The sequence below is a fragment of the Symphodus melops genome (genome assembly GCF_947650265.1).
Source record: "Symphodus melops genome assembly, chromosome: 23".
NCBI lineage: Eukaryota > Metazoa > Chordata > Actinopteri > Labriformes > Labridae > Symphodus > Symphodus melops.
The window spans coordinates 4,494,413-4,506,586 of NC_136713.1; the positions used below are offsets into that span (position 1 = coordinate 4,494,413).

General features: G+C 42.6%; 1 protein-coding gene across 4 annotated transcripts in view; it reads right to left on the minus strand.

Moving 5' to 3' along the window:
* LOC306818364 (dedicator of cytokinesis protein 9-like) overlaps positions 1-12,174 on the minus strand; it is a 55,368-nt gene that overhangs the window by 29,303 nt on the left and 13,891 nt on the right. Inside the window, exon 2 of one of the 4 annotated variants that reach the window (XM_079335919.1) lies at positions 1,616-1,726. The exons of 2 other annotated variants lie outside the window; for them this stretch is intronic. In XM_079335919.1, the coding sequence (XP_079192045.1) occupies positions 1,616-1,726 (111 nt within the window). Of the gene's footprint in view, positions 1-1,615; positions 1,727-5,605; positions 6,343-12,174 lie in introns of those variants that run through there. One more of the 4 variants, XM_079335918.1, reaches the window with a different exon arrangement.

Consider the following 12,174-nt stretch of genomic DNA (forward strand, 5'->3'; position numbering starts at 1 on the left):
CATGACCTCCCAATACAACAAGAGCCACTGCAGGAAGACGTTTACTTTATGATATCATAAATCCTGAAGATATGTTTCAACAGAGAGGGGCTTTGTTAGCACCGCTGCTTGGCAGTAGGTAAGATAGTCCAGCCTGGTTCATGATCCAGTCCAGATTAAACTCCCCCGGCGCTTCAGACGTCCGCTCTTAAATTCCACAGAAGAGACCCGAGAGATTTCTCCAGCATGTCCTCCCTCAACCAGCCTGACTGTGACATCAGAAAACAGGGCTCCACATGTGACAAACAGGAAGTAAACAACACTTTGATCTATTTAAAGTTGAACCAAGACAGATTTGACTTTTCTCAATATTCTGCTAATCCCAAATCAAAAAAATCTTTCGATCTTAGAAAAGTACAAATGCTGTCAGTCCAAACTTCAAAAAACAAAAGAAAAAGCAGATTATTCTTCCCTTAAATCCCCCTCGCTTCAGAGCATCAAAGAAAGGAACCACGCTTGTTATTAGGGGCGCCTGTGGTTGAGGTTGAGGGTTCGATCCCCAGCTCCTGCAGCAGGCCTAATGTGTCCTTGACAAGACGCTTAACTCTGAATTGCTCCCACTGCTTCATCGTGGACGTATGAATGCAGAGGACATGTAGTGTAAATGCACTTTGAGTCGGCAGAACACTAGAAAAGTCAGTCCATTTATACAGAAATGAGCGCTTAAAAATCAACCCCAAGACGAAATACTGCTTAAAGTTTTCACTTATCCCTCCTTCATTTTTAATTATTGAAGCCTCCTGGACCTATAGTGTGTCCACTAGGCGTGGCTGCAATCCAGAGTATTTGGATTAGCCTCCTGGTGCACGTCCAATGAACACAGAACAAACTAAGGCCAGTTAAACAGTCGTCTGACCATAGATTTAGATTTTGATTCGTCCAACCAATCCCCCTGATGACGCGATAGAAAACATCCCTCTCCATCTCTCAGCCCTTTGGATGTAAAAGATCATCTGATAAGCAGTAAATCGTCCGCCCCGACGCCCCGCTGGATCATTTCCATCCAGACAGAAGATAACAACAAGCAGCTGTGAACTCTGACTTAACTCTGAAGCAGTAATTATCTCATGAATACATTAGAAAGGCAGAAATGTAACTTTAATACTCATGGAGATGAAGACAGTCTGCTCTTTGTCAGGTCAAATACTGTCATTTAAATCATATTCTTACCTAACTGCAGCTACCATTTTTAATCTTCATTTTGCTTATCAGAATAATCCACATTGAGGGACAATATGGAGGGCATTTTCAAAGGAAAGTGTAAAATATTAGGCTTTTAATAGTGTCTTAGTGCGCGTGCACCTTGTCAAGCTGCCTGGCTCGGATCCACAGTAACAGTTAATGAACAAAGGAAGCTACAAGTGCTCCAATTTCCTAAAAAAAGATCAACATTCAACCCCCTGGAGAGGTGTGCCCTGAAGCTGCTATTTCCCATTTCCTGTCTTTTAAAATATCTTCAAAGCTGCTTTTGAAATGGAATTCAACAATCACATCACATCGGCCCCTTTGAGCAAGAAACTCCCAGAAAGAAATCTTGTAAAAACTTTATGTAAAAGATGGCAGAGTCGACACTTACCGCTGCCACCTGTAACACAGCCTCCACCTCTGCCTCAATCTCAGCCAGGCTCTTGTACTGCTGCGGGGACTCTATCACCATCTCCCGTTTGGGGGCTTTTCCTGCCCGGCCCTGCATGATGCAAAATCCTGCCTGTGTGTGTATCCCTCAGTCAGGTGGAGAGACTCACCGGTCACCACACTGCCATGGCACAAAGTTGCCTGCAGTGTGTGAAAGCCGAGAGAACTTTGCCGACGTCCAGTGAGATTCCCTCTGTACTCAATCACAATAGCCCAGCCTCCCTCTCTCCCGCTCTGTCTCTCATCAGGAGGGTTGAGCCCCTCCCACCCTCACAGCTGTGCAGCTGTGGGAGTGTGTGGATGTATGTGCGTTTGAGTGTGTGTACAGTATGCGGTTTTATTAAAGTGGAGGAGGGGAGAAATCAACCGCTGCCCTATTAAAAACTTGGAAGAAGCCCAGAGATCATGTGTATGCTTCACCTGCCTGGGTGTGTTGAAAATAAAAAGTTGCAAAGGAGGCGCAAAAAAGGAGGAGATGGAGTGGAAAAAAGTTACAAACTGTTTTTTGATGCAGCCTGCACATGACAGTGTAGCGTTTCTTATGCATATGGGGAACCCATGAAATGCTTTTTGTTACAGTATGGGATGGTACCCTTTTCCTCAAACGAAAGGTTAACAAGGGGTGAGTATTCAACAGATGACCTTGTTTCATGGTCCCCAAAGAGGTTAAAAAAAGTGAAAAATAATTTTCTTAAAATAACTGAGAGTTGCACTTTTTAAAACACTCAATCTGTGTTGATAAAGTTCTACTCCCCATTGATATTTTCTCTTCTTTGAACTGTATCCGCTGCAGCAGGCACACACAGCAGGTCAGTGAAAACACACTTTACCTTCATCCGCCTCTTTGACACAACACACACTCGTACACACAAGCACACACACTCTCTCTCCTGCTGCTTGAGGAAGAGTCTGAGTTGCCCCCTTGTTTCTCTATCCAGTCAGTGTTCTCTCAAAGGAGAATCTTTCGCCTTTTATCTTTAAGCAAGGAAGGCGCCTCGGCTCAGCTGTTTTCTATTGGAGAGCGTGTTTCAGAATGATGACATTTAAAAGTTTTCAGCGAGGAATTACTGCGGGTAAATTTATGCAAATCCTGTATTTTGAGAGGTTTTTTTTCTCTCTTTTGCTGCGTTATACAACTGCATCTCTCTGACTCAACAAGCATGATTAACAACTCATCCAATAATGTCTTCAGGATGAGGATTGGGCTCTCTTGTGCTCTAAAAAAAAGGGGTAGTTGGGATGTCAGAGTGGAGATGACTTCAAAGGCTGTCATCTCGGCGCTATAGTTTTTGCGATATCCCCCCGAACAAAACGTAGCAGGCAGGCAGGCGGGCAGACGGGCAGGCGAGTGTGGCTGTATGTGTGACATTCACATTGTACAGCAGGGTCCTCTGATGTGTGAGGCACTGTGCATCATTAGCATAACTTGTTTTAACTGTACACACTTCAAAGGGACTTGCTGAAATTTACCATTCAGAGAAATAACGTCTTTTAAAACCACAGGAAACAGCACAGAGGCTGTAAAATAATGTTTCCCATAGCCAACAGGCCAAACAGTGAAATGGAAAAAGCTTCATGAGCCTCAAGGATTACCATCATGATAGTTTAAAGCGCCAATGCAGCTGTTTTGCTACTGGACACTTGGAGTTTGAGGCTAATGCTGCTTGGATTTTACGTTTCTTTTGTTAGAAGAAGCTGAGAGAATAAAGTACATTTTGAAAATCATTGTGCGTTCCTAAGGATAATTTAAGGTCAAGAATTGAAAGCAAAGCAAATGTAGGTTCCTGGTTTGACTTTCCTGGCCTCACTCTGAAATAGACTGCTGACTGTAACATGTGTCTCCTCCCCCCATCCTCCTGTGGAGGCCTCAGTGACAGCGTCACCAGCTCAGCGTGATAATCAGCCTCTTGTCAGAGACCCTGGCTGCACTGAGGTCATCCTGCTTCATTCACCCACATCTCTGGAGTTCTCTCACACCATCACGCTTCCTGCAGCTTTCACAAGAGCCATGCCAGCAATATCACGAGGACGTGAGTTTGTGTCTGCAAATGGGCACTGTGAACGATGGGAGCGCTAATAAGTTTACAAGACCATCTGCTTAAGAGCTTTACGCAAAGAGTAAAAGTTGTGAGGGAGAAAGTCGGGCGAGGAGGAGGAGGATGGCGTACATTTGTTTTTACACAGCTTGAACCCATTAGGACATGTGAGCCTTCCACACCCTTCCCATGAGGCGTGCACACACACATATGTAGACGTAGAGCGTCACACAAGTCTGCGGAGAATTGCGTAAGCGCAGGTTGACGTAATGTTTGGAAGCTGATCATCGCTACAGGCGCCCAGGAGAGAGAAAGTGTAAGGGTGTTGCCTGAAAAGAGTTGAGACTTCCCCTCCAGACGGATCCCCCTGCACACACGCACGCACACGCACACACACACACACACACACACACAAATCATGTAGTAAGCACATGCAGCTTTCTAAACAAAAGACTCTTCATCTGTCACAAGCTATAGTCTGTCACGCTAAGCACAAGTGCAAAATGTCCTTTAATCAACCAATGACAGAGCAGCTCAGTCGCCTGTCATGTGGTCAGAATTGTTTCACCGTAGCTCCAGGTGAAACACTGAAAAACATGTGGGATTATTTACTATGATACCAGAGAGGGGATTTTCCAAATGTCAGTTTGCTGAGGTGCTGCGAGAAATGAGGCACAGAAAGTCCCAGTTTGGGATTCGTCCAGTGGGTCAAAGATGTGGTCTCGAAACCCAAATTCACTCAGGCTCCTGTGTGTTTGACAAATGGATGATTCACGGACCACACGGGATAAGAATCCACAGAACTGTCTTAACATATCAGAGTGTTTCCGTCCTATCCTGGTGGATTGGTAGATATTAAAAACATGATTTCACAGACAAGCTGACGTGCATTCATCACCAGGTAGCACTCTCACATGCATCTCACTGTGCAGGAGGCCTGTACATTATAGAAGAGCTTGGAGGGATCAACGTAAGATGCATTGCGTTATGAGACCTTGAGGCTCAGTCCTGGACTCTTCCTGTGTTTTCCAGCTTTACTTATAATTTAGAGATTAATGGAAAAATATTTCCGCTGCAACCAAGGATGTAATTGTTGGAAAGGGTTATGGGAGGCCAACCACAGCTTAATGGTTGCAAAGGAAACATCTAAAAGTGATAATGGTTCATCGTGAATGTCCATGACTGTGTGTGCACTAGCAATGCTACTTAACCCCCTCGCTATTGATTGTCCATTAACTCTCTTTGACTTAATGCAGGGCAGGCTGCTGGCTGATGGAGCTAACTTGAGGGGAGTGGTGCATAAATCCAAGACAAACACAACTTCAAGACCTGCATTTTACTTTCCTTGCTAAGAGAGATGCTTAATCATGCTTGCACCGAAATGTTCGGCTTTCGATGCAGCACGAGAAACTGAAAGATATACAGTACTCCATGGCTAAGTGTAGTTCCTCTGGGGAGTCTGTAAGAGAGATTATTAAACAAAATGTGCAGTAACTTATGTCAAACCAACGAGTCCACACTCTTTCTTTAAAATGATTCATTTTTATGCAGTTTCAACCCCTAATTAAGATATGACGCTATAAAAGGTTCAACAAACGACTTCTTGTATGAAACAAATAATAAGGAGAATGAAGTCATTTGGACTTTGACAAGACAGGGGTCATTTTCTGCTGCTTCGTGTAAAGAGTAGGACTGAGATTTTTTGCTTTTTGTTTCAGGTGAAAAATTCTTCTCTTGACACATTTTTTAGCTCATTTTAACGAGAAGTGGTTAACCTGCTTGTGAACTTAGTATTTCATTTAAATAGCAATGCTGACTACAGAGAAGAAAAATATTAGAAATGACCCAATTACAAGACAGCAAAAAGTTACATTATGCAAACATAGTTTGTTTACCAAAGCAGTGGTGGGCATCCAGACCTGCGATCCCCTCAGACTCACTGTTTCCTCCTCCTCCTCGAGACCCCCCAGCTCCACTGCCCCCTTGATGTATCCACAGTTCCTCTCAAGGATGGAGCGCAGCCCCTCCAACAGAACCACGCTGGTGGTGCAGCCCATGGTGCCACCAAACACTCACCCACACCATGCAAGAAAGAATTAACTGGCCAATTTCCTAACTCTCCACCAGGTAGACGCAGCAACTTTATCCTGGTTCAAACGAAGGAAAGACAATCCTCTACAGGTGCACTGAGTGGCAGGCTTTGAAATCCACTCAGGGATCAGTTTATCTTCCACAGCAGTAAAGGATTACCAATTATTCCGCTTGAAACACTATCTCCAAAAACAAATCTCGGTCCCAGTGCTGTCCGCTGAGTCGTATCCTCCTGTGTGCAGCTCAGCGGGGATGGAGGGATGAGCGCGTTATGGGAGGAGAGGAAGCAGAGCTGCTCATTCAGCCAGAGCAGGGCGTCGACTCTCTGACTCCCCTTCTTTTGCTTGCTCCTTCTGCCGGGGGGATGCTGAGACGTTCTCACTCCGCTCTCTCTCCTTCTCTCATTGACTCTTCTTCTTTGAGTGTTTGCTTTCTTTTTTCTTTAACCTTGCTACCCCTCTCCATCGCTCACACCAGCCTGTCACTTTCACTTCTTCCTCACTCTGTCCTTCCTTCTCCGAGCAGTCTCTCTCTCTCCCTCCCTCCCTCCCTCGCCCTTACAGCTTAGTCATTTCTCTGACTCGGCATGCTTTGTCAACAGTAAAAGCTGAATGTTACAAACAAAGACACACACACACAGACTCACCCACGCACATAGATAAACTCAAACTGGCTCATGCAGACAATGTTTTACTCTTTCTCACTCCCTCCTACCCTCTTTCTACCAATTTCAACGAAATTACAAGTGATGCAGTCATCCTTCTGAGGTCATTTACATGTGCTTCAAGACTTAAAAAGGAATGATTTAACTCCACGTGACCTGCAGGACCAGACCCACAGTCATTCACACTTCATTGGACTGATCCATTAAAAATCATGCGTCATAGGACAACCAGGACAAACCTGGCAACCTGCTGCAAATCATCAACAAATTAACATCACAGCTTCCTCCATCTCCACAAGGATAGAGGACTGTTCATGTACGGGTAATTTACAGGCACTTCTCTGAATTTTCAGCATCTTCCCTCTGGTGTCCGGTGTAAATTTTTCATCAGAGGATGACACGCTCACCTACTTTTTAAGTCGATGAATCAGCAACTCGGGCAACATGGAGGATTAAAAAAAAAAAAGCGGAAGAGCATGCAAGCTGAATAATATAAGTATTAGCTCAGGTAACGTGGTTATTTCTGCATTAAATACAAAAAGAGACATAACCTACTTTGAGTTCTCTCCTAACATTTGACCACGGAAAGGTTTAAAGCGAAAGAAATACTGAATGAATCCACTTTTCCTAAAGTAACATCAATGAGCCGTCTCAGCATTGTCTACTGTGATAAGCTGTACAGAGCAATACAAAGCTTTAGTAAGTTTCCTAATTTAGCAGATAAAGAATATATCAATATATCAATATAATATAATCTATAATTATAATTAATAAAACACGCAATGGTGTGTTTTCTTGCATATAAATGCAATTGTATTTAAAAGAGGATCAACTTTGAGTTTTTTCCTCTATTCAACGGGTTGCTTTTTATTGTGTTTCTTTTTGCTTTGAATCTTTGCTTTGCTTTAACTCTTCAGTTAAAACAAAAAAAAAAGGTTGTCTTTGTCAATATATAATCAATTTGTAATTTACAAAGATGCCTCAGAAACTCAGAACACAGCAGAGTCAGTGTTTCAGGCTTGTTCAGTAAGCCTCAGCAGCTTTCTTAGAAGAACGTAATTTAATTAAAGCTGTTGCTCCGAGGATGAATTAATCTTTAGAAATCAAAAGTGCACTCCAAAATACACCCAATAACCTCTTCAGACTGAGATCTGCAAACAAGGGAGCCTTTGCACCAAACTAAAATATTATTTGAGTAATAATCAGCTTTCTGTTATTTTTTAGTGAAAGAAGAGAGACAGGAAATGTTGTAGGGAGAGAGTGGGGAATGACATGCAGAAAAGGGCCGAGGATCAGATTTGAACTGACGGACTCTGCGCTGAGGACAATCCTCCGGCCCCTTCAGAACATCTTCTCTATTCAGACATTTACTCCATTTACTGTTATCATGGTTGCATTGAGAGTATTGAGACCAAAATGTGGCTTTTCAATGTGGTCAACCCTTAAAAACCCAAAGAAAGTAATTTGTTATGAAAGATTAAGTTGTGTTCTCTTTGCAAGAATACACTGTTAGTTTGAAGAAAGTGAACAAGGACAGTTTTGGTGCAGAGCCATCACTTATGCCAATATATGTCAGTGTTTTTCTCATTGCACAAGCAGAAATAAATGTATATGCAGAATGACCAAATGGAACCATTATTTCCATATCCAATGAATACAAAATGTGATCTTTTTACTTTTACTTCAACACATGTCTTTAAATCTGTAAATGCTCACAGTAAGATTATTCCTCCACAATAGCTTTTCTAGAGGACACAGGTAGAAGTCATGCATCACCGCTGCCTCCCACAGGCTGCTCCTAACACTGCAACAACACCATAAAAAGCCAGAAGACGCTTTTATTATCTCATCTTTTCTGACAGGTTTTTGGAAAAGCTTCCGATGCAACCACATGAATCACTGCAACAAGAATGTTGTTCAAACTGCAAGCGAGAACAAAAACTACCGAGGGGCATACAGTTATGAAAGCTCTGCTGTTTCATATTCTAAGAGGGGAACACTTTCCAAAGAAAAATAGTGCAAATTTTGTGCAATTTGTGAATGTTTGTTTAGTGATGTGGACAATGGGAATTCATCAGCAAAGTCGTGAGATAGCTCAATAGTTAAATGCTTAACAAGTCCAGCTTTTTGTTTATAAAGGTAGAATTGTAATGATTGCTGATAAGCACTTAAAACTACGAAGTTTGGGGTAATATTAAGCCAAGATTATTAGGCTTAATATTACCTCAGTATTATTTTGTTGTTTAATAATTGCTCACAAATGTGGCCAAGATCATGTTCCCAATTTCAGCACTTTTAATTATTCAGTGCATGTCATACAGTATCTGTGATTCTCTTCATCTGAGGCAAATGTGCCAATAGTTTCATCAGGGACCTAAATTTAGGCTAACAATAATGAAGGTTACTGTTGAATCTGGGTTACACTCTTTTGATTTGGGAGCTCGAGTCTCTTGAAAGGCCTGCAGGTAATCTGGCAGACTAGGGGAGGAGATTTGCGCACAAAAAAAAAGGAGATTCTGCCAGTTTTGGCTGTGTTCAACAGTCCTCGTGGCTAACAAACCGGTAATGAGAAGTCTTTTGTCCATATTTCATTGTATCTAGGCCACTGGTTTATATGATCTCATTCTACCTCCTTCTGCCTGCCGTTCATATGGAAGGATTCTTTAGCAGCCAAAAGAACCTTGAATGTTTTCCGCACTAAAGTAAAAAAGGCTTTTTTTTTACACATACTACAGAGGACTGGATGTGCTGTGCAATTGTGTCAAATGGGTCAGAGGAATTTTTTATGGTCAGTGCCCAATTTCTGCAGACAAGGCTGGCTGCACAGCTAATCGAAAGAGCAACTGTTTTGTTAATCACGGCTATATTAAAGGCAGACATGCATATTACGGATCAGTGGAGCAGAGTTAAAGGGGCACAGCCGGTTTTACGCATAAAAGTCAATCTATTTGTCACGGGGAGTTATAAAAAGCCTGGTAATTAGTCCTCTGGCTCAGGCGGAGCGATGTAGCCTGTGATGTCATCGTGACAGGATGATGTCATCAGGTTTATTTCTCCACTGGATGGGCAATATGTTTGTTCAATCAAGTCTGTTTTAAAAATTGGAGATGGGGGGTTTGAAACATTGGAGGATTACCTAACCAAATGTTCTATCAGTTGCATTGTGGGAAATGTAGGTTTTATTTTATGTTTTTCATTATTAGCAATTTTAATGCCCAGACCATCTCCACTTGATGGGTCTTTACTCACTGATCAACGACATCTCTCCTCAGGAGTTGTTCTCCCCATTACTTCAGTTAAATACTAAAAAATACAACGCCATTTGAAGATGTTATGCAATAATCACATCGTTCTCTGAGCCTTGTGCTTTATGCCATTAACTGTATAAGCTTCTTAATATGCCATCATAACGTGCATGCAATGATATACTTTGCATCAAAATGCAATATGCATGTTCACATTTACAGATGCATTTAACATTTAAAAGAAATTATGGAGGTTTTTTTTCACATCAGTAAAATTGTACTGCCAATTCTACTCCATAAAAAGACATCATGATTGTATTTTAATTAATTAATGTCTTTTTAGGTGGGATTTGCTCATTTATTTCTTGTGCATTGCATTGTGGTAATTATTCAATCAACAGCATGCTTCAAAATCATTTGTATAAAGTCTGCAAACTGACTGCTGAACAGATGGATACAATTTAAATACAATTACATGCGAGAATAAAGGAAGGTTGGATTTTTCAAACATTGGTGGATTGATTATGTCTGAGTTTCTTAATCTCCCCACCTTGTTAACAGACATTTTTGTAGTCAAGGGACGATAATTAACAAATTAATAAATCTGTCGAAATCAAAGTTCTCTAAAACAGTCTGCTTGCAGTAGTGCGATAGTCTGATCGACTTTAGGCGGATTCCTACAAAAGAAACTTCATAACAAACCTCAAAACACTGAAGATGTTGCAATAACATGACATCACTCCTAAATCAACACTGTGTGCCATGAAGTAGACACAAAAACACGTAGCAACTATCCAATTACAGCTTGAACAAGAACAGACTTCTTCCCTTTGTGCTCCTGTAGGCTCTGCAGAACTTTTTTCTGAAGGCTATGGAAGTTGAAAATGTTTAAAAAAATGTAAAAAGGGGGGATTTCAGTTTGAAGCTCAAAGTATGCAAATTAGAAAGTAGCTATACAAATGCACATGCATGAATGGCTGTGAAAGCAAAAAGACAGCAGGTGTTTATGACAGAGTGTGAAGTAGCCTAAATAAAGATGTGGAAGCCACATGGCCACAAAAGCCTGAGCATCAGCCATCAGAAGCAGCAACTCAGGACTTCACCACAAACCGCAGCAGCAGACCAAAAGCAGCACTCACTGCTCCTGTATATGAAACTGATATAGGTCAGCAGTGCTAAAGCATCGGCAAATCTGCAGATAATCTCTGCCAGATTTTTTATGCTCTTATAAAACCAAATCCTCTGGACAGGAGTTTACTATTAAGTGAAACTCAACAGTTTGAAATGCTGGTGTGGAGCACCTGTAACAGGGAGGTTGTATTGTATAGGAAGAGGGCACTGCATTTCATTAAACTAGTTCTTTTCTGCCTTGCTGGAAGTTTAACTACATTCATGTTTGCATGACTCCTATAGTAAGGGCACAGGCATCACCAGAAACCCTGACGGGTCTGCAGGGCCTCTGACAAGGGCGCAGGTCACCAGTACCGCCGATAGGGCTGCAGGAGTTGCCAGAACCTCAGATGAGGTCACAGTTGTCACCAGAACCTCCAACAACGGTGCAGGCATCACCTGAACCTCCAACGAGGGCGCAGGAGACACTAGAAACTCAGACAAGGGCTCAGGAGTCTGCAGTGCCTCCCAAGGAGACAGAGGAGTGGGAAGGATCTGCAACCAGGAAACAGGAATTGGAAGGACTCCCCACAGAGACACAGGAGAGAGCAGGTCCTCTGAAGATGGCGTAGGAGTCAGCAGAGTCTCAGACAAAGGCATGGGAGTTAGTAGGACCTCCGACGAGGGCGCAGGAGTCACCAGAATGTCAGATGAGGGCACAGGCATTACCAGAACCTCTGACAAGGGTGCAGGAGTTGCCAGAACCTCCAACGAGGGCGCAGTTGTCATGAGAACCTCCAAAAATGGTGCAGGAGTCACCAGAGCCTCCAAAGAGGGTACAGGAGACACTAGAACCTCAGACGAGGGCTCAGGAGTCTGCAGGGCCTCTGACAAGGGTGCAGGAGTCGCCAAAAACTCTGACGGGGGCGCAGGAGTTACCAGAAGCTCAGTAAGCACATTGGGCTAGTGGTGCTCAGCACACAAAGGCACAGGAGACAGATGGGACTGGTTGCAGATGGCGCAGACAGGGACTGCACTCCACTGGAACTGGTGGCAGCTAGCACTCTGCTGGAACTAACATTTTTAAGCACAGCATAGTACGCAACTTCTTACATCTTCTTTGAAGAAATTGATATCTTGCAAAGCTCTCAAAGTAGCTTCTCAATGCTGAAGTGGGAGAAGGCTGTAAAGATGCACATTTTAGTACCTGAATAGAAGGCTGACTGAGTGTAATGGTGAAGAAAATAAAAGTATGGAAAGAGAACATTTAAGTGTTTGTATGCATTTTTTATGACGCGTGATTAGAGTATATGAAGAAATTTCAGCAAGGCAGAGAAAAGGCAGAACATATAAA